This window comes from Orbicella faveolata, unplaced genomic scaffold (genome assembly GCF_042242905.1).
Source record: "Orbicella faveolata isolate gen_17 unplaced genomic scaffold, um_ofav_v1 contig_48, whole genome shotgun sequence".
Lineage (NCBI taxonomy): Eukaryota > Metazoa > Cnidaria > Anthozoa > Scleractinia > Merulinidae > Orbicella > Orbicella faveolata.
In genome coordinates, this window is record NW_028301578.1 from 13,955,653 (window position 1) to 13,976,861 (window position 21,209).

General features: G+C 39.1%; 1 protein-coding gene and 1 pseudogene across 2 annotated transcripts; both read left to right on the forward strand.

Moving 5' to 3' along the window:
• The first annotated feature begins 1,705 nt into the window (after positions 1 to 1,705).
• Positions 1,706 to 4,234, forward strand: LOC149096639 (uncharacterized; annotated as a pseudogene).
• Positions 4,235 to 8,694: 4,460 nt separating this feature from the next.
• On the forward strand, positions 8,695 to 21,037 carry LOC149096640 (uncharacterized). Of its 2 annotated transcripts, none has more exons than XM_089280756.1 (7): positions 8,695 to 8,952; positions 13,380 to 13,506; positions 16,263 to 16,535; positions 16,959 to 17,104; positions 17,736 to 17,853; positions 18,394 to 18,672; positions 19,401 to 21,037. In XM_089280756.1, the coding sequence occupies exons 1-7, from the start codon at positions 8,913 to 8,915 to the stop codon at positions 19,720 to 19,722; spliced, it is 1,305 nt and encodes a 434-aa protein (XP_089136882.1). In that variant the 5' UTR covers positions 8,695 to 8,912; the 3' UTR covers positions 19,723 to 21,037. The 2 variants fall into 2 exon arrangements, with proteins under 2 accessions (XP_089136882.1, XP_089136883.1); XM_089280757.1 differs by lacking the exon at positions 8,695 to 8,952 and adding an exon at positions 11,789 to 11,919.
• Positions 21,038 to 21,209: the final 172 nt, after the last annotated feature.

Sequence of the window (21,209 nt, forward strand, 5' to 3'; positions counted from 1 at the left end):
GGAAATCCAGATAATGTATGCTTACTCTTCTGCAATGTTTGATAATTTTGCTGCACATACTTTATCCTGGTTGATTTGTAAAGTTAACTTGATTTGAAGGAAAATGTCTAAAATTTTGTGCATTTGTTCCAGCTAAAACGTACCTGAAGGTTCTTGTGGTCTTAGTTAAGCCAGTTTTAAGTTGGTGGATATGTAGTACATGTATTCTTTGCTCAGCTTTATTTTGATTGAGAAGAGGTAGCTGAGACAAAACTGGCAATATCCTGGAATTGGGCTATTTTACGTGAGCATCCCCATTCTCCCTCGCCGTTTTTACACTCGCTCCAGACGTTCGAATATTGACCGTCGCCCGCGTTCGCAAAAAATACGACTCTTTTGAATTTTGCAGTCTAATCTCAAACCGTGGTCAAACCAAAACCAAAACCAAAGTTATTGCCTGATTACTTTCGACAGGCAATTGAAAACTGCTCCAACATGCAATAAATAACGTTGACAATGTCTGTGAAGCAAGGACCATAGGCCCTTTGCAGCTAAGCCATCACGTGACCTACTTTTCATAAAATTATGGGCTATAACTTAACGAATGCCAGAAATGGAAAAAGCATGTCGAAAATATCAAAATGGCCAAGTTTGAGGCCCCCATCATCAGAGAATGAGATTTTATGATGGTCTGAATTTTTGAAAGAATAAGAAGATTAATTTGTATGGAAAAATGTTGCTGGAGAGCAAGACCTTGCTCTCCAGCAACATTTTCCATACGAATCCTCTAAATTTTCCGAAAATTCAAACTATGGTATAAACTTACTCGTCTTTTCTTGGGGCCTCAAACTTGGCCATTTTGGTATTTTCGATGCGCTCTTTCCATTTCTGGCATTCTTTTAGTTATAGCCCATAATACAAAAATTTTTTAGGAAAAATTTGGTCACGTGACCCCAGCTGCAAAGGGCCTATTGTACAGACAAAAAAAAAATTGATGTGAAAATAAACATTCCAGAAGTCTTTTGAAGTATATTTTGACAAATGCTGAACAGCAGACTAATTTTAAATAATTATGTGATGTGATGTACTTAGTGTCCGCTTTATCGAGAGTCAAAACAATAAAATTGTCATTCTGGTACCACGAAAGTCTCCGCAGTCCGTAATAGCGGGAGTCATTTCTAGTCACACTTCGCCAGGGATCTGGATTTTGTCCGTAATAGCGAGCGTCCGTAATAGCGGGGTGTCCGAAGGCGAGAGTCAGAAAAATGGGAGTTAATTTCTTATCAGGAATAAGATTTCAAACGAAGAACTTAAATACAAAGTCGGTGGCTGTTTCAATTATGTAATCCTTGAAAGTAGTAAATATGATCTTGATTGGGAAAATATTTCAGATATGTTATGAAACAAGGGTCAGTAACTGATAAACATTTATTCTATTATTAGAGCTGAACCAAGCTGACTATATACTTGAGTCATATCATGGATGCCGCGTCTTGAAATAATAAGTCTAAAGTTTTCAAGTTTGTATTTTTTTAAGCTGTCTCATTTTTCCTTTTTATCTAAAGCTTTTGAGCAAAGATGTTTAAAAGAACCCTTGCGCTTTTCTAGTATGACAGAAATGCAGTGACATCCTAGGGTTGAGCGCGTGACCAGAAAGCTTAATATCTAATGAAAGATGAGAAGAGAAGATGAAAGAAGAGGGTCAGACAACAAAGAAGACTGTCAAGACTCACAGAGAGTTAAACTTTATTTTTGTCTTGATATAGTAAAATACAATTTCTTCTGCCCAAATGCACTGCAAGTGGTCGAAAGTCGCTGTCGACAGTGTTGTTGTCGATTTGGCATTTCTCTTTGTCGCTGTCATAATTTCGCGTGAGCGGTGTCGTCGTTCATGACGTCATTTTAACTCAGATCGATCAGAGCCATATCGCTGTCGAAATTTGCCCCGCAGACAAGGACCTCTTTGTTTCCGATGTCGCTACAGTGAAGAACAAAAGAATTGAAAGCCATTTTCTCGAGGATAATGATTATAACTGCCGTTTTGAAAGCCACTATTGGCTTCCTTGTGAATAAAGGCAGAGATAAGGCAGCGGAGAGGCTGAAAGAAGGCGACGTAACAGAACAAAAATTTCGCAGTATGATTGTCCGTGAGATAGACGATATCAAGTCAAAGTTGGATGGATTGTCAAGGAAAGATTTGTTAGCAAGTATCAGCTTCTTTGAGGAAGGAATCGAACTGCTCTATGAAGTGTTCGATAAAGAAAGGTCCAGAAGTGAGGGAGGCGAGGTACCTGTACAAGCAGCCTGTGCTGAAGCGTTTGCTCTCGCCGAAGAAATGCGAAACTTGGAACTTACTGGTCTGGATGAATCAGCTACGAGGGCGCTTGCCAACGCAAAAGAGAGGTTCAAAGATGCTCGCAGGGAAGCAACAAGAGCTTTTAAAAATGAAGCTCTAACAACGCCTGACCGCATCCTGGCAATGGAATATCGAGTTATGGCGACAATACTAGAGACAATAGACAATCCTGCGGACGAAATAGCGCCGTGCAGAGTGTGTATCAAAGAAATAAACTGTCTGGCAGCAGTACAGAATAGTTTTAACGTCGAACTACGGAAAGGCATCATGGCAAGGTTTAATAAGAACGGACGCGGGAAGATCATTTCTAGTGTCTGTCACGTGAATCGTGTCACGTGAATCGTGTCATCTTCGATGTTACACGAGCAATCGGTAAAGAGGAATCTATCTGTATGTGGCCTACAGTTGATACTGAAGAAGGAAACATTGATCCGTTACGGGACGAAAGGGTAGTTGAAGTTCTTCGTAAGCAAGGCATGGTACACTGTTTTGTTAAAATTGCACCATGGTCATTTGGTCAGGAGGGAGTGAAGGAGCACAGGCTTAAAAACCCGAGCGGCATGGCGGTGAATTCCAAAGGAGAGTTCATTATAACTGAGAGTGACAACAGTAAAGTAAAGGTGTTCGACAGAACAGGACAGTTTATGGATCATTTCAGTCTCCCTGTTCATAATATAGACCAAGTAAGTCTTCAAGTGGTTGATGTCGCTGTGGACATGAACGACAACTTCTATGTACTGGTCAGATTGTATAAGTTTGATGATTCAGGATTTGAGTCTGTGGTATACATTTTTTACAACAACGGGGAGGTGCACAACCACTTTCCTGTGAAGGCAGACCGGTGTACCCCTGATGCTCTAGTAGTCGATAGTAAGCGTAAAGTTGTTATAAAGAGCGACAGATATCCTAAGGAAGGTGATGTGCTTGATGTGTATGAGAATGATGGACAATTTGTGCGCAGTTTTGGAGAAGGACTTTTGAGGTCTGTATCAGATCTGGCGCTTGCTAGTGATGACTGTGTTATTGTGTTGGACGAAGACTCCTACGTGCACATGTTCAGTGAACACGGTGACCATCTTTCTAAATTCAAACTCACGTTTAGTCTTCATAAAGGTAGAATTGCATTTCACCATTCACGTGAACATGTCGTCCTCGCTGATGCAGGAGTTGGTTACGCTTACCTGCATATATACACCAAAGATGGCGAGCTTGTGCGCAAGACTAAAATCCATGTAGAAGGTATTGATCAATCCCTAAGACGAATGATAGTGACTGCAGAGGGGCACGTTGCTCTGTCAATACTCCCACGTCATTTACTAGGACATGCAAGGTGTTCATAGTGTGTTAAAACATAGACTGTTTACAGCCTCTCTATTTTTCAACGCATGTGAAAGAAAAAGCGAGCACGAAGCACTTGGGGGCGGAGGCGAGGAGGTGAGCTGTCAGGTTTCTTGTTTAGCTCTGACACCCAGTTCTCTCGCGATTTTATCCGCGCGTTCAACGATCGAATAAAAGTTCGAGAAAATAGAGGGCTGTGAAGAGTCTGGTCAAAATAGGACGTGACTGACCCTCAAAGGAATTTGTTTTCATAAGAAAAAAGAAAATAGAAATGTAATATTAATAGGACAAAATAATAATTATAATGTATTTTAGGTGTGGTCCAGTTTACTTCTTAAAGATTTCCGAGTTACTGGGCACTGGGACACACGACCGCTGTCGTTTCTTTTCTTGTTGAATGTAATGAGCAAGAATGTAATGAGCACCCGACTAGATTAGCTCTATACAGTCACTTCAGGTGACTAGCAACCAACTTTAAAGTAAAGATTTATATCTTTTAAGATATAGTTAGAAATATTGTTAGCATTCTTTCTCGAAACAAAATAAATTTGTTGTTGCTTTCGTTGTTGTTGTTTGTCGTTGTTGTTATTATTATTGTTGTAAACCAGCGGACTGTTATGAATGAATGAGTGAAACTTTATTGTACACTCCCAAAAATGGGTTTTTCGGTGAACAATACAAATACAATAAAAATACAATGAATTAAAAAGTGTAGAACCGTTTGTGTTTTAAAAACTCGTCAAGCATCTTTGGTTTAAGATTTTTCTTTAAGTTTACTGAACCTTTGCACAGTTTTGAATCTTTATCTAATAAATTCCATAAGTTAACTATCCTGTTTTGAACTATCCTGTCAACTCTCTGTTCAATACATTTACATACTCATCGAAGAATTGCCATTGGAAGAGAGCGTCCAGCCTGATACATCGTGTTTCAACAAGTGTGGTCAACTCTCTCCCCGTCTCCCTCCCTCTCCCAATCCACCGTAGGAAAAGAGATGGCGGCTGTACATTTTACCACAATACCTTGCGAACCTAACACAGCCTATAAAACACAAAGAAAGCCATTTTTTTTACAATATTTGTCCCTGTACGAAGGACGTTGTGTATGCTAGGTTTGAAGACTTATAAACTTCTGTAGGTTTTTATGAACGTTGTTAAGGTTTTCTTGCGCTAAGAACTATGGGTAAACGTACCAGTCGCCATCTTTTTTCCTACAGAGGATTAAGCCTGCTACGCGTGGTACTACTCACGATTTGCAGTGTGTCAGCGGTAATCCACGGTAAAGAAAATAATAACGTAATATCCTCTCTAGCCGATTTGCTTACAAATCAATTTTAAATTCAGCAGTTTTGAACGTCAACGCATTGAGCAATGGAACACCCACGTGTTTCCTTATTTTAATATTGCTGCTACTTTTCCTGGAAGGTTTTTTACGATGACTCAAGTTGAAATTAAAACTGTCTTAGATTTGATTACAGTTACTCGGTCACCAATTTAATACTTGAACACCTTTAGACATTTTATGCTTCCTTAGCAATGGAGAGAAAAATCAATGCGCATAAGTAGAAGAAAACTGGACAATAAAAACGGCTTGTGTAAAGTGGCTATTTCAAATTACTATTTCAACTTTAACATTGGTTATCCAGTGTCAGTAGACATCAGTAGTGAACGTTTTCCGAGATTTTGATGAGCAAAAGCAAACTAAACAAAACAAAAATAGATGACATCGAAATTAATTAAGAGTTATAAAGAATTTGTTTTGCTTTATTCTCCTAAAATTCGGATCAAGTTAGCATGTTAATCTGCAGAAATTAGCATGAATATTGCTAAATCCCACGTACTTTCAAAGCCATTTAACACCTTTACATTATCTTCCCAAATGATAGACGTTTCTGGCTTTATCAGTTTTGTGTATCTATCAAATCAGCTCTCCAAACAACTCGCTAATAAGCTGAAAGCAATTTCTTGTTTCATTCCGGTCTAATATAATAGCAATAAGGACTCTTAGCAAACAATTGCCAGGCTCAAGAAGAAATAGTATTGGCTGGTATTTTACGAGACAGTAACATTTGCTTCTTAAAATATTCTTTTCTTCACGAATCGGGATTTAGCCTCATTTAAACCTAACTGATTGACAACGTTGGTGATGCTTGAGTGGACCCTCAAAATTGTGAGCACCATCTGAAATCAGTTCTCTGGGTTAGTTTCGGTAATTCTGTTTTTAGATCAGTGAATTTGAATATCATGCTCAGAGCTGAGCGAATTAATGAATTCATAGCTTCATTTCATTTTAATTTGGGACTGGTTGATGTTACTTTTCAAAGCTGCTTTTGACTTTTCGTTTAGTGGTTTGCTTTCTATTGAGAATGCTGCTGGCTCACGGCTTGATTCTTTCAACGCTGAATTTTATATGTAGGTCAAACGCAGGTGGGTGTTTTTTAATTTCCATTCATTAATGTTTCTCCTACAATTTATTCTTTATTTTTGGACGAAACGGGAGGTCTAGGAACGAATTGAGAACGAACTTAACCTTTTTCTACCTTATTGTTACTGTATTTTCGCGATTTTCAAATAATCGCGAAATTTAAGTCCCGCAGAAAAGATTTTTGCGAAATTTTATACACTGCTATATAATTCTTTAATCAACGTCATCGTCACTTTACACATAATTATCTTGTCCGTGTTCTCTATTTAAAGTTCGGCGTTCCAAGAAGTCTTTGCCTGAATCAATATCATCCTCTTGCTGCAGTTCTTGTAAGATATCCTTGGTGCAGTCGTCAAACAATCCATTCCTATCTGGCTCTTTGTAACTTGAGTATTTTGACAATTTTCGCGAAATTTAGTTCCTTTTAACGTACTTTTTTGGCCAAATCGCGACATTTCAGTCTCACGAAATATCCCGATGCCATTTTCGCAAAATTAATTTCCCACGAAAATAAGTAACGATAAGAAAGGGGGTACACTCACATTTAAAAGGACGGGGGTGCTCGTCGTATCTTCAAGGTCTTAAAAAGCGGTTTTGGTAGCTCTTAGGGTGTTCAGCCTCAAAAGGTCCACAGCGGGAACTTTAGCGGTATCTTTTAGGGTGTTGAGCCGAAAAGAATATGACAGGAGATAATGTGTTATTTTAGGATTGGTACCTCTTAGGGGTGAATGAAGTTTCAAGCCACACCCACAAAGCAGGATCTTGGTACCTCTTAGCTGTTCTTTTCAAAATTTCCGACGAGCACTCTGTAATTTTTATATGGGAGTTCCTCCCCCCCCCACCCCCCCCCCCCCCCAGCTCCAGAGTCTTGTCAACTGGGGATTCTAACTTCCTGTTTCGTTGGAGGTCAAAACTAAAGAAATATCTGGATGATGTGTCATTTTCTTATCACAGATATTGAATCTACTCTTACTGCTCGCCTGGATGTTCCATGCTCTCCTCCCCAGATCTTCGACATCACTTTTAACGCGATCCTGATTGGCCATGTGAATTCCAGACAGGAAGTGTTTTCAGAGCCGCAATGCATAGACGCATGCGTGCGCAGACACTCGTGCATAGCATGCAACATGGAAATTGCGGGCTCAGGCTTCCAGTGCACAACTCTAGGTATGATCGAAAGGACTCAAATAAAGGCGGGAGCAGCTTACAGGATTCCTGACCGGGGAAGCATCGAGAAGGTCTGTAGATTCATTTTATAGTTAAAAATCCTACCAAAGAAGGTTCCTCGTTATGTTTTTATACATTTGGTGTGGCATAAGCTGAGATGACTTGATTTAATAAATAAAGATAGCTATCCTTTCGCGATCAAGCTGTGTATTCTCGTTACCTGCCAGTTTGCATCTGTGTGGATATTTCTAGAAGAAAGTAGAAGCTGATCAGGATTTTTAGGGCCCGATACTCTCTTGATAGATGTTCTTCAGGTCACTGTACCTACTTATAACATTCTTAGGTTTTCCTCAGCCAGGAAGTAAGAACAAAGTGGTATGCAGCTGGGTCCCCAGAGGCAGGAAATGTTTTCAACACTTGGACAATCACCCTCAGAGACATCAGAGATAACCAACTTTGTACTTGATAGAAAATTGCGGAGAAAGACCGCAAGGCGAAGAGGCTAGTCAGAAAGCCTCGGCCATATTCCTGGCACTTGATCTGTAGGTATTATATAAAGTGTTCTTATGTACTAAGTGTCTCATTTGTTTTTATAGTTCCTCTTCCAAAGTGCTGTGTGTGACAGCGATTTTGTTCAGCAGAGATCTTTCACTCCATTCGTCACACCACCAAGCCCAGAGTAATAATCGTGTCTCCTTTTCACACGAGCGTGACAGTCACACAAATACAACGAAGGGCGGAAGTTGATGATTTTTTGTGTCGGGGACTGTAATATTTTGGGGACATTTTTCTTTAAAAATTTCGCCAAACAGCTGTCAGCTATATTTAAAACTGACTTACGTATTGCATCAGGTTTAATATTCCAGTGCATTGTCTTTTCAATTAGGTCTTTGTTAGATTTACTTTCAGTTTCGAGTCGAATTCATGACGTATAGCCTTTTATAGAAAGTCACGGTGTCATGCAACCTTTCAAGGAACGATTGCATGACAGAAATCTTTCTTTTTAGAATTAGCTAGTCTTCAGTTGCTGTTCACATTAATATTAAGTATCCTGTAGGTTCTTACTTGTCCAGATTTGAAGCAAAACAAAACAATGATAAAAGCTGACTTGTTTGACAATTTCCCGTTTAATGTGCATGATGCGTGGCGCGCAAAGTGACAAAACCTGACTTACAAGTTACTCGGACCCTATTCGTTGAGTTAGTTTTACAGCAGAATTTTTTCGCTTTGTTTTAAGCCTAATGTTTGTTTGATGATATCTGATATTATCTCTTCATGTATCAGGTCATAAATTGTTAGTAACATTAGCTGGAGACGATCCAAAATGATACCCAGACATTTTTCGCTTTCCGAGGTCGGCTTTCTATTCGGCGTTGTTGACTTGAACAAGACTATATCCCAACATCAACTTTTTTGCGTGGGTTGACTATCGATAGGAGAGATATGGGTTTCTCGAAAATCAACAGCCTTCCATTCTCTCAGGATTTCTAATGTTTTAAAAATAAAACATGATTACTGTTCACACCCTCGGCGAGGGAAACTTGAAGGGGTAGACCCCGGCCGTCCACTCCCGTAAAAATGTGCTCTGATCTGAAAGGAAATTAGTTTAGTTCGCGCTCTTCTACTTCAGTACTTGTTCGGATGAAACATGAAGAGTATCAAGTCGCTATTGCTGCTTTTCGTATTTGGTGAGTATTTTTTGAGTTTTTATTTAACTCGCTTATTATTAGCTCTAAATCTTAGCAATACTGTCCAGTATTGGATCCATTGTATGTATCATTATATTAAACGTTTCGTTTTTTTATGCGGTGGCTCCTTGTACTGCCGGAGTAATATTCTTGCCCTTCAGTCAAGAGGTCGCTGCTAACTTTTTAAGTGTCGCCGTTGAATACAGTGTTATACGTTCTTCATCGTTTGCGCTTATGAAAGAAACATTAACGGCGTGACTGACTAGTTTAACTTAATAAAATCAACATCTTCCCTAAACAATATATTTTACAACGGAGCGATATATTTTACAACTGAGCGGTGTCGGAAATTGAAACTAATCGAAAAGTCGTTCTTCTTTACCTACTAAGCATGCTTCCATGGTTTAACCATATTTATTACTGAATGAAAATCAACGAGGTTAAATAAGAAGTACAGTTTTATCGACTCTCGACCTCTTCATGTCTAAGGCTACTGTTATTATCTGCTTTACAGCTCTGAGATGTCCTTATGATGCTTTTTGGGGGACTTCGAACAGTAATCTCTTCTCCGATAATCACTCTAAATTTTCAGCGCGGCATGAGAGTAATACAACCAGTGACGTCACTAGGCTGTTTTGGTCAGGCCAAAATGTCCGCCAATTTTGGGCTTAACCAGCCAACTTCGGACGGCTGAAAAAGCACTTTTCGCTTACCGTATGCGAAAAAAAGTTTCCAGTGTTTCTAAGTAAGGTTGAAACTTTATTAGTAAGCAAAAATCTCACATACAAAAATTTCGTTTCAGTGGCACTTTAAATGCCTTTCACATTTTTGATTCTGTCACGGGAACTTTAATTTCACAAATCCATGCAAGCAAAATGTTAATTAAGTGCAAGAAAAGTTTTATATAGTTAATTACACAGTGCTGGTGTGAGTCAGTGGGTCATTAATCATCTTGAGTAACTGTCCTAACTTTCAAAAAAAAAAATACAGAAAATAGATCAATCAGGAAAATGTGTTCTCTTTCCTAGCAGTTTGACTTTAATTTTCGATCTCAACTCTGGAAGAAATACTTTACTTAACTGCTGGAATATATTCGAGAAACTGCCGCAGCATTGTCAAGTGTTTCTAGCACCCTGTCGTCTCAATAAATATACCACTGTAATACATCCCTTGGCTTTGCATTTGGACTCCGTTTCGCGAAGTAGCCATTGGAATGGCAGTTTCAGTATCTTAGAATGTACACCTCACTTCTCAGGCAAAATGATTTCTCCCTTAAATTATCTATGCCTAGGATTTGAGTGGCGCTTGTAGCAGTGAAGATATTTATTACGATTTTGTGCTTTTTTGTTTTTACGTGGCCGTTTCTTTCCCGGATTCAACTGTAAAACGTCGTGTGAATGTGAGCCGCACTCGCAATGATGGAAATGGTAACACGATTCAGTTAAAAAGTCTGTAGTTTGCAGTCTGCATTTTACCCCCGGCCTGCAGTCTGCAGTCCACAGTCTGCAGTCCGCAGTCTTCGTTTTAGCTTTACAGTGACCGCACTCGCACAATGTGAAGTTTTCAGTCAAAAAGGCAAAAAGCACTTCGGTGTTATTTTGAGCGTATTACATTCAAAAAAGGTTTGCTAGGTGGTGGGTTTAGTATGAGGACTGTAATTACATGTTTCGTTTCAGCGTTTCAGGCATCTGAAACGAAAGTGATTTGAATATAAATGACTTAAAGTATACTAATGAAGCACCGACCAATGATAACTGAGTCTTAACTGCATTCGATGAACCATAAGTGTTTGATTTTTCAATAACGGGAAATGTCACTGCTATTAATACAACTCTTTAGACAGTCATACATTAAAAGAAAATCACTTCCTTGTTTATTTTTGAGTGTTTAAACCGTGTATGTTGATCGATATACAAATTCGCGTGCGCACGTGCACGTGCGTACCAAATGAATGCGGAAAGCCCCTCGAAACCGAAACCGGAAAATTGAATTGTCCGGAACGGCGCGTAAAAAATGTTGCCGTTTTCAAGGACTGCATGCAAAAAAAATACATTTTCCTTTATCTCGCCAGTATTTCCAAATAATAATTATGATAAAACAAGGTACACAAAACAAAAGAAAAACGTCGAGAACAACTGTAAAATATTTTAAATCAAGACAAGTGCGGGCTTTAAATGGAGTAAGATTGACACACGCTAGACCCGACTTAAAATTCAGTAGTCGGAAGTCGAACTGCATGTAAAAGCGAGAAATTTACCTTAAAATACGATTTTATAGTACTTCAAAGGACAGAGAGTAAACAATTTTTCCGTTGCGTTTAAAATAAATTTAGGTACATATCCCAGGCATAGAAAGCTGAGTCTCCATTTGAGAGGTACAAAACAATTCATTGACGTATGTTTTGGTAATTTTTTGAGCTTTGTAAGTATCTTTCACGATTTCACTTTCTATTTGTGAAATGGTCAGCTAGTTCTGAATGAAACTGCGGGCCGGCCGGCGCGTTAAATATATTACCGCTTTCTCTAATTTCTATACAGCTCCTACAATACGTTACTTCGCATTACTGAGTCAGTGATTTGGCGATAACAAGACTCACAGCGATTATCGATGAATCAAGTCTCATACGAATCTCGTTTTGTGTGCCATGAAATGATGACGTCGGTTAAAAAACCTAAATTAGAAAATGATGACGAAGTCTGCAACTTTAAGTCGTTGAATATTTATGTATGTGACCTGTAACCTGGGTGTGTCTGGACCTGTCGATCCATAAGGGTCAACCAAATAATTAAATTATAATTAAAAATAACTATTACCGGCCTTAATGGGGGTTTCCCAATTACGCGTATAGAGTTTATATAGAGGCAGCACCTCTGTAAAACCCAGTAATTCAATTTCGACACGATCACGTCGTCTGAAGCTTTGAGGTATCGAAGATGAATCGCAAATGTCTGCAATTTGTTTTCCTAGGTGAGTAAGATAGTTTTACTTTCTAAGCTAAGTGTGTCGATATAGCTTTTTGTCAGTTTAGATTTCATTTGTTAGACAAATATTTTAATATGTGGTTTCAACAGGTATTAGCGGCTCTTCGAAAAGCCCTTGCGGTGAATATGGCTCGTACACTTTTGAGAGTGCGTTTATACACCGGAGTCTTTAAATTGAAAACCGTTCAGTTATGCCGGGATTATGTATGTGCTGAGTGGGATTAATAAACAAGTAACTCAGTTCAATGTCATTGGTATATTTACCTCGCTGTTTATAACTCCATTTGGTAAATCGATAAACCAATTAATTCCCATTTGTGAGCAATTTTGACCCTCGGACAGCTGTGATTTTCACTGATTAATACCTATCTTCAATAAATATCTGCAAGTTGTCTTTTTCTTCAAATGGCAGCTTAACACCATGTTTTTTTTATCCCTATCGCGGCCATGAATTTTGAATTTTGTACACCAATTATCTTTGTAAGCGAAAACTGCATTGTAAGCACCTTTTTGTAAGAACCTCTGTCATGTTATGTACTGAGTTTCGTTTCAGTCGCATTTCAGTTTTCTGGGATAACAATTGATGTACATAAAACCCGGAATATTTCCCTCATTAGAATGAACTTTTATGCAAGTTTTTAATGGAGACAGCGAAAAGTAATAATGAACGTAACTCACTGAATCTGATAAATTCGTGACTTACTTATAGCGATATTTATCATGTAGGAACTTAAAATTTCCATGGCGGGAATCCAACATAAAACGAAACGGGAATTAAACATCCTTGCGAGACTGTTTTGGAATCTGTACCCCTCAGAATTAAGTGTTTGCCCAACAATATCTTTAAGAAAGAATACAAATGCCACCTTCTGAATAATCAAACTTGATTTTGCTGATGCTGCGATGTTTTAATTTCCTGTTTGGTTTTGCTCTATCATACATCATAATCATGATTATTTAAGAGTGAATGTAGTGTATGTATGTTGTAATAAAGTCTATCTAGATCTAGCTTAGCTGCACTTAGTCTTTTTTTATGCTGCAATTTCCTTGATCATGGCGGTGTTCAACCAGAAAGCTCTTACTACTTTGGTCACCGCTCAAATGTAGAGTGTATGCACATGACGTCATGGCAGCCATATTGGTGTTCCAAGACAATGAAACGGCGGCCATGTTGGTGTATCAAACCAATCCTGTAGGAGTTGAACTCTTTTCTTATGTGAAGACTTCTTTTTGTTCCAATAAATTTGCATGGCTGCTCTTTACGGCCTCATTTTCTTAATATTTCACTCTTTTAATAACTTTACTTGTAAAATGTATGTAAATGCCCTACATAGTGTAAATAAAGAATTGAATTGATTTAAGAAATTGCAACCAGAGGACTCGAGAACAAATTCCCTTCAGAATTAAACGACTTATTTAACTGCGTTTTTGTCTCTTTCTTTCCAGTTTTGTTTTGTTATGGTGCAAAGTTGGTCAGCTCTTGTACACAGGACCAATTTGACGTTAAAGCGAAGGCCTGCTTGATGGATGAGTTTTTTAGTACCATCAAGGAAAACCCCAAACAAGACTGCAGGTGAGTGGTGGCCATTTTTGTTCAGTGGAAGCCATAGACATGCTGATACTACAGCTAGTGAAATGTTCGATTCCTATAGCCGAGGCTTTTGTGTGTTATGTTCTTGGACAAGACAGCTAACACTCACAGTGCCTCACCCTACCCCAGTGTACAACAATGCCGTAGGGTTCCTCTGATGATAGACTGGCAGCTAGATTAGTTAATCTGCTGGTACATGGCCTTTTCGATACAAGGGGAACGCGAGATAGACGCTTTATGCCAAGTTTTAACGGAAAATAATGTTTCGAAGTGGTCGTTCTGCCAACTTTCGAACACTCGTAACGATCCTACAACCTTCGTTCGCCTCGGAAACTCTTTTGAATTTCCCGGCAGAATATTAATATATGCCAAGCTCCGCCTCCACAAACAATAGGACACGCCGACGCTATAAGGCATTGAAATTGAGAGGTGATAAAATGTATCACTTAACCATCGTATTTAAAGTAATGCTTTGCGCGAGTTGCAATAAACGAATTTTCAGCATGTCATCTGTGCAAGAAATGCAGCGCGTTGATCGGGAGCTCTTTTTAGAACTCATTGAATCCCCGGTCAATCCCGCTTTCTTGCACATGTCCACTCCACTGAAAGGCTACGACCCAATGTTTTATTTTCAAATAAACGGCGAGGCTCTCTGGCTGAACCTTTTATATGTTTTGATTAATCAAAACGGATCAAAATGTGAATAAATTATATAACTGTTTCCTTAGGCGGAAACCTGTCTGAGGCGGTCGCTCGTTTGTTTCATGTCTTTACTCATTCAGACAAAAATGATCTCAGAGAGATAAAAGAGTTAAAGGAAGCGAAGCAGAGTACTTCATCCTCAGCCGGTCTCAAAGAGATCATTTTTGATTTTCGTTGAAAAAAAGATCTCAGAGTGTTCTGAACGTCGTTTTAACATCACTTTACATGTAATTTCATCAACATAAGAAGTGTTCGGACGGCTCCCATGTGTTTTCAGTTAAAGGATAATTCTTCCACTGAATAAAATACTCTGCCTTGCCCCCTTGATTTCGTTGAGAGACTATGCGCTCAACTTCATAAATACCCATAACAACGGGCTTTTGCTTGGGACGGTACTTATAACTGAGGCCACGATCATAAACGTACATACATACATACATACATACATACATACATACATACATACATACATACATACATACATACATACATACATACATACATACATACATACATACATGATTTATTTGATAAAGCAGGTTACAGATCAATTGGCAAGACGTTAAGTCCTGATGTGGACCTGCACTATCTAAGATAATAAATTACAATAAGATCCTACATAATACATGATCCAAAATTTATTTACAATAGCTGAATAAATAATGATAGGTAAAATAGATGAATTAATAACAATGTACAGTAAAAATAGTGATGCATCAAATAGTGATGCGTAAAAGCCGAGCTGTCTCGTACGCTTTGACATGTTACTCCAAAGAGGATTCTAATAACTGAACACTCGAACCTGGGCCTTTTAAATGTTTCGATCAATTAAAACGGTTCCAATTTAGAATAATTATCTCACACATGCAGTGGACAACAATGCTCACTCAGGCGTAAGACGCGCTGCGTGCCTTTGCTTTTTTGTTCGGCTCTGGATTTCAAACAGAAATGTCATTTATTTTCCCCTTCATCTTTCGAATAGATAAAGACCTGTGTTGTCTTTTAAGTCCTCGATCAACGACAGACTACGTAAACCGATCGAGTAAAAGACTGCGTCTGGTGAACTGCTTTGACCGGTCGAGTAAAAGAGGACAACGATAAAGTAGAAGAAAGTTTTATGCGCACCGTTCTTTCAATTTGGCAACGCTTTGGAAGAAGAATTTTTTGTGGGAGAACTTTTGGCTCCCGCGCTCAAACCATTTCGAGTGTGACATGTCAACAAAAAAAGTGAGAATGTCGCTGCACACGACTTTGTTGACAAAAGTCTTTGTGAAGAGCGCAGGCCGCCTTTAAATTAGAGCGCTATTGTTAGCTTATTACACCTTGGGATTTACTTCACACATCAGACCGTTTGATTGACAGCCGCCGATTCATTGACGAGAGCAGTCGGAATTCCGACAGCTAATATTTGTAATTATTATTCCGCGCATTGAAAAAATGAGCACTGCAAGTATATGTCGCGAAAGACAATAGAATTCTGCGCGATGGAGTTGATGTTATCATGACCGTTGGCAAATGTAATTTGTGATAATCGGTATTGACATAAATTGATATTTTGCCGACACGGAACAGAGAACTGAGTGCCAGCGTAGTACGCGAGGGCTCATGGGTAGTACGTTTTTAAAAAGAGACGGTTGAGAAACTTGTCACATTCTACGGTCAGCCTTGCCACTAGCACTTTCCCATAAGGTTTATTTTTATTGTGTAATTAGCGTTATATGATTTGTTTTTTCTTTCTGTTGTTTATAGATCAACCTACCTTAAAACTGTCCCTATTTTTCCTAACAAGAGGTTTTTTCGGGTTTACGTGTCCGGCTTTGGCGCATGTAGGACGTTACTTGATGTATCTCTTATCCACTTTGTTGTAAGCTCATTGTCGTAATTAAAACATATCTTGGGCCTGGCTGACCATCGCACCCATGCCTCAACCTTTGAGTGTGTTCGGTTGTGTAGTGAAGTCAAAATTACGATAATTCCTGGCCATTCGGTCGGCTGGAATGTTCGAGATCTCTAATTTGTTTGCATTTTCTTTTCAGTGCAGCGTACCTTGCTATGAAAAACTGCATCAATAAGGTTTTGTATGGATGCAAGAACAACACGGATCCCCAAAACCTGACCAATATTTCCTCCCGAGCACTAACAGTCATTGGCTCGGAGAATTATTACTGCAGATACGGTATGCTGAATTCGTTCGAGGGAATCGACCTGCAGCCCGACTGCCCGAAGAAAGCCACGAAAAAAGTGAAGAACTGTGCTGCTTCCTTCCACAAGGAATTCAGCAAAGACAAGGCAAGCCCTTCCCTATGCAGGTTAGTTACAGACCTCGGTTCAAAGTGTTAATTCTCCTCGAGTTTTGCTTTACAGTTTCTTTTTATGTTAGCTATGAGAATTTGGAGATCCATCAGCTTTCTGGTTGGCTGAAAAAGACAGGATCTTTACTCTGATTGGCTAAAAAACCTTCTTAACCTTTCCTCTGATTGGCTTAAAAACCTAACCTTCCCTCTGATTGGCTTGAAAATCTTCCTAACCTTTCCTCTGATTGGCTTTAAAACCTGAGCTTTGTATCCTTTCCTCTGATTGGCTTAAAATCTTATTTTTGAAACGGTGTCAGAGCTCTATGAAATCAAATTAAAAACATAGATCGAAAAAAGAAACTATTTCTTTTCCTTCCTCTGTCTAATGCCACTGTGATGTTTTTTTGTTTTTTTTTTTCATTGTTATTATTATCTCAGGAAATACACGAAAGCCAAGAGCTGCGTCAAAAAGGTTATTGAGAAGTTCTGTAAAAAGACAGAGAGAACACGGTATATTTTAAAGATATACCAAGACCCGTTCAATCCCTACTGTCCCGGGAGCGTCGACAGACGGAAGCCAGCAGGTTAGATCTGATCTGTCGGTTACTAAGAAAATAGATGAAACCTTTTTTTAATTTAACAGCCCGCAAAACCACCTTTTCTGAGACCATCCTTTAAACCGCTCCTTTGACTGCAGCAGTACTAAATTATTTTGGTGAATTTTGCCTCTCAGAAGTATTTAAGTCATAAAATAGTTGCATTTTAGGCTGAACGAGGAGTCAGTTCATGGCTATACGTGTAATCTTTTCTCGCGCGTAAATGTGTTCGCATTTCAATTTCCTTGAAGAGTTCGTAAATTATCTTTTCCTCAGTACTTTCTGTAATACCTTTCCCAGTGCGAAATCGAGAAATAATATTCTAGCAAAGCAACTGTCACACCTGACAGAAAGTAAAATCGCTGGGATGGGGGGGGGGGGGTTCGGGGGGGTTCGCTCGAGTCGCTGACTTGGCCTAAGAATGCCGGACTGATCCCATTTCCGAGGACCTTAATTTTAAAAACAGGGGACCATCTTCGGCGGTAAATATGAACTCCCTTCTCTAAATCCTGTATCCGCCCCAGAGTCGCAATTTGATACAAAAGAATAGTTCGAGCAGTCTTTGCTTGAGAGCTATCTTATCATAAATTGCCTCTTTGTTTTGGTTTCGTTTCTACAGTTCGAAGTCCCCTAAATCCTTTTGGAACATGTTCAGCCCGGGAATACTTCATCCTTACCAGAGTCTGCATGGGACGCTTTATACGGACACTACAAGAAAATCCCAAGAAGCCCTGCAGGTTGGTATACAGCTTTTGAGTTGGCATTGGGGATGGGAGGGAAGGGGAATATTGCTGCGAAATTTTTGTGATTCAGAGATAGTCGTGACGTTTCACACAACATTGACCCTTTTAACAATGCCTTTAGCTCGAGTGGTTTAGGGCTCTGAATTTGAAATCTGGAAGTCCCTGGTTCAAATCCTCCACCCTTCGGCTATCTGGGTTTGTTCTCGGCAGTCCCAGGTTTAACTCCTCGACCGCGTTGTGTGATATTTTGTGGTTCAGTTTATTTACCGTGTCCCGAATAGGCCATTTCCGGATTACCTTTTGCCTCTGTGTCAAAACCTACAGGTTTATTTTCATGCAAATCAAACTCATTTTCATCTGAGTGATTTTGCACAAGGAATCGTTTGGAAATAAACAGAGGGACAAGATGCCTCGGAAACAGCCTATTAGCACAACAGTGCTCAATGCATTTGACACTTAAATAAATTTATTTAGTTTTTAATCTTTTTTAGACTTAATACATTTTTTCTGTTGTTTTTGTTGTTGCTGTTGCAGATCAGTGTTCACTAAAAAGCTTCATAACTGTGCCAAAGGATTTGTTCTTCACTGCCACAAGAATGAATCGAAGTATGTGAAGCAAAACATTGAAAGATCATTCGCTCGCAATCGAGCTTTTCAACAACGCAAATACTGCCACGGCATGAACTTTCAGCTTTCATACCCATCATTGAAGCGCAACAAATGTAAAGATACATATTTGTTGGAGAAACAGAAATGCGAGGAAGACTACGTGATGAGTTATAGAGCGAACAAAGCAGACAAGTCTCTATGCCGGTAAGTGGTTTTGGCTCTAATGACTGTTTCGTTTCAAATTTTAAAATCAGGAGCGAAATTTGCGTTATTTTGTCCAGCTGCGTAAAAATATGGTCTTAACATAAAACAGCACGGAAAAGCTTTGTTTGAAAGTAAAGATTCAAATTGACATTTATTTGAAAATTGTGGAGTATTTAGAGTTGAAAACTAAACCATGATAGCGATCCGTGGGCAGACGAAACAAACATAAATAACACAACAGACCAATGAGAATACGAAACAAATTCACGTGACTTGCGCCAAGCGCGGGAAAACGCGCGTTGCCATTTGGTTTTACTTTTGCATCATTCTGATTGGCTGAGTAAAGGTATGAGTTTTTTTAACCAGTTACAGTGCGAAGTAAAGCAACACAGAAGCAATTAGGGGTGAAGCATTTGACTTTTGAGGGGTACGGTGAGGGCTTGCTGTGGGTGACTTTGTACACGAGGCACGAAACGTTTAAAACCCTTACCTGAACTAGGCAATTTTTTCTCGGAACGTGTGTATTCATGGTATTTTTTCCTCCGTGTAGCATATATGGTCTTCTTCTTTTGCAGACTTCTGATATGACGTAGTCCGACCACACAATTAACACTTTACCTGCTCATATTTTTTAATCATATGCAATTGTAAGCGCATTGAGAATTCTAAATGCGCAATAAGAACCTTTTTATTATTACTGACTTTATATTTAATCGATTCTTTCACAGGAAATACGCAGAAGCCAAACGATGCGCAAAAAATGCCACTCTTGCGCTCTGTGAGGACACGCCACAACTCCGTGATGAGGTTAACTTCATTTATGATAGGTTCAACCCATTCTGTGTTTCCCTCTCCGACCCACTGGCCGGCAAGGGGCCTGGGGAGCGCCTACCGCGCGAGTCTGGGCCTCAGCGTCCTTCAAAAGCCAGCACCGTTCCATTAATCGGAAGAAGTGACAGCATCTCCAGTGCAGCTCAGCCAGTCACTGCTAAACTCTTAACCTTTGTTTTTTCCTTTTACCTCCTCTTTATAGGAGTATCTTTCTTTTAATTGTATGTCTGGTTCAGAGAAGACTATGAATTGAGAAAAGGTTACCATATTATTGCTAAGAAAAGATAATCATAAAGTTCTATGGAATTTGCTTTTGTTGAGAATTCTTTGATAGAAAAATTTTTCGACAAAGGATAGGAACTTTATTAATTAGCTACACTGGTTCTATTTGCGGGAATCTACTGAAAAACCGGAAGTACAGTAGTTTGCAGCTGGGGTAAAGTTCTAGCAAAGCTAGATCATATTACTTTACTCATGTTCCGTTGGTTTAAATGTCAAACATTAATTATAATATATACAGATATTATTTCTAAGCTAAACAGGAAAATGTTTGATTTCATTTGTGGATAGACTGACAGAGAACATAATTTTATATACCAGTTACGAACTATATGCTACTTCGGTACGTTAGCCTGCTTAGCAGACGTTTCCTCTTCGCACTACGTTGTAAGATTTATACTCGTACTTATACTCGAATCCGTGTCGGCTATGCCAGTTCTAACTATAAACCTCCACATATTTATTGTAGTTTTCATGAATTTTATCCACTTATGATGGCAAATTAACGAAGTAGTTAAGTTAATAGATTTACCTAGCAAATAGTTTTGGTCGAAACACGAAGAGAGGCTGTGACAAGAGTCTGATAATAGTCAATTTTCCATATCACGTAACGCGAATTGTTTATAACAAAGCATGACGCTTAGGTACAGATTGCATAAGCAATAGGTCACGTGTTGCTTTAAGGTGGCTCCTGGTAACAAAGAATAATTATAAGCTAATTTTAGGGCTATGAGATACAATAGGGTTTAGCGACTCAAGAACATAACCGCAGATATTCCCAAACAACAAGCTTTCTAATTAGGAACTAGGGTTGAAACACGGGGTAGTTTTCTTAATTAATATCTGGAATTACCAATCAGAGACGGTAATAGATCCAAGCATCAGCTAACAGAACTAATAGATAGCGTCTTCGATGCGTTCTTTCCTAGGCTCTCCTCTTCTTATCCTCTCCCCAGATTCTCCTCGGATTATTTCGGCTTACGTCACTTTTTCTTTCTCTGTTGATATCAGATTCCAGATTCATGAGTTTCACGAGTCGATATAATCCTTCAGGAAACTATAACCAATATCGAATTATGCCGTCGGATTGCCGTAATGTATTCAGTTTTTGCTATTAAAAGATATTTTCATACACTGTGGTTACCGAATAGTCAGGATAGTTGCCGAGTAGATAACATAATTGATCGGCAGTTTCGTTGTCTTGTTGTACCTGGGAGATAATGAGTTAAAATAAAGTTGAACTGTAAACTCTGAATTCCGTGGGGCGAGTCGAGGTTGACAAAGTATGAAAAAAGCCCTCTGAGGACCCTCTGAGACAAACCTTTAATGAGGCCAAAATCCAGTAACAGTCAGATTTGCGTTCACGTGGATCCGAATGAAATAAGCTGCGCTATGAGAAACGTGCCTCAAGCAGGTCTGTTCCCTTT

Excerpts from the sequence above, each read along its gene's own strand:
- LOC149096640 (XM_089280756.1), top strand. The coding sequence starts at position 8,913 with ATGAAGAGTATCAAGTCGCTATTGCTGCTTTTCGTATTTG. Across the intron at positions 8,953-13,379 it reads ATTGCTGCTTTTCGTATTTG|TTTTGTTTTGTTATGGTGCA; the intron begins GTGAGTATTTTT and ends CTTTCTTTCCAG. Across the intron at positions 17,105-17,735 it reads CGACAGACGGAAGCCAGCAG|TTCGAAGTCCCCTAAATCCT; the intron begins GTTAGATCTGAT and ends TCGTTTCTACAG.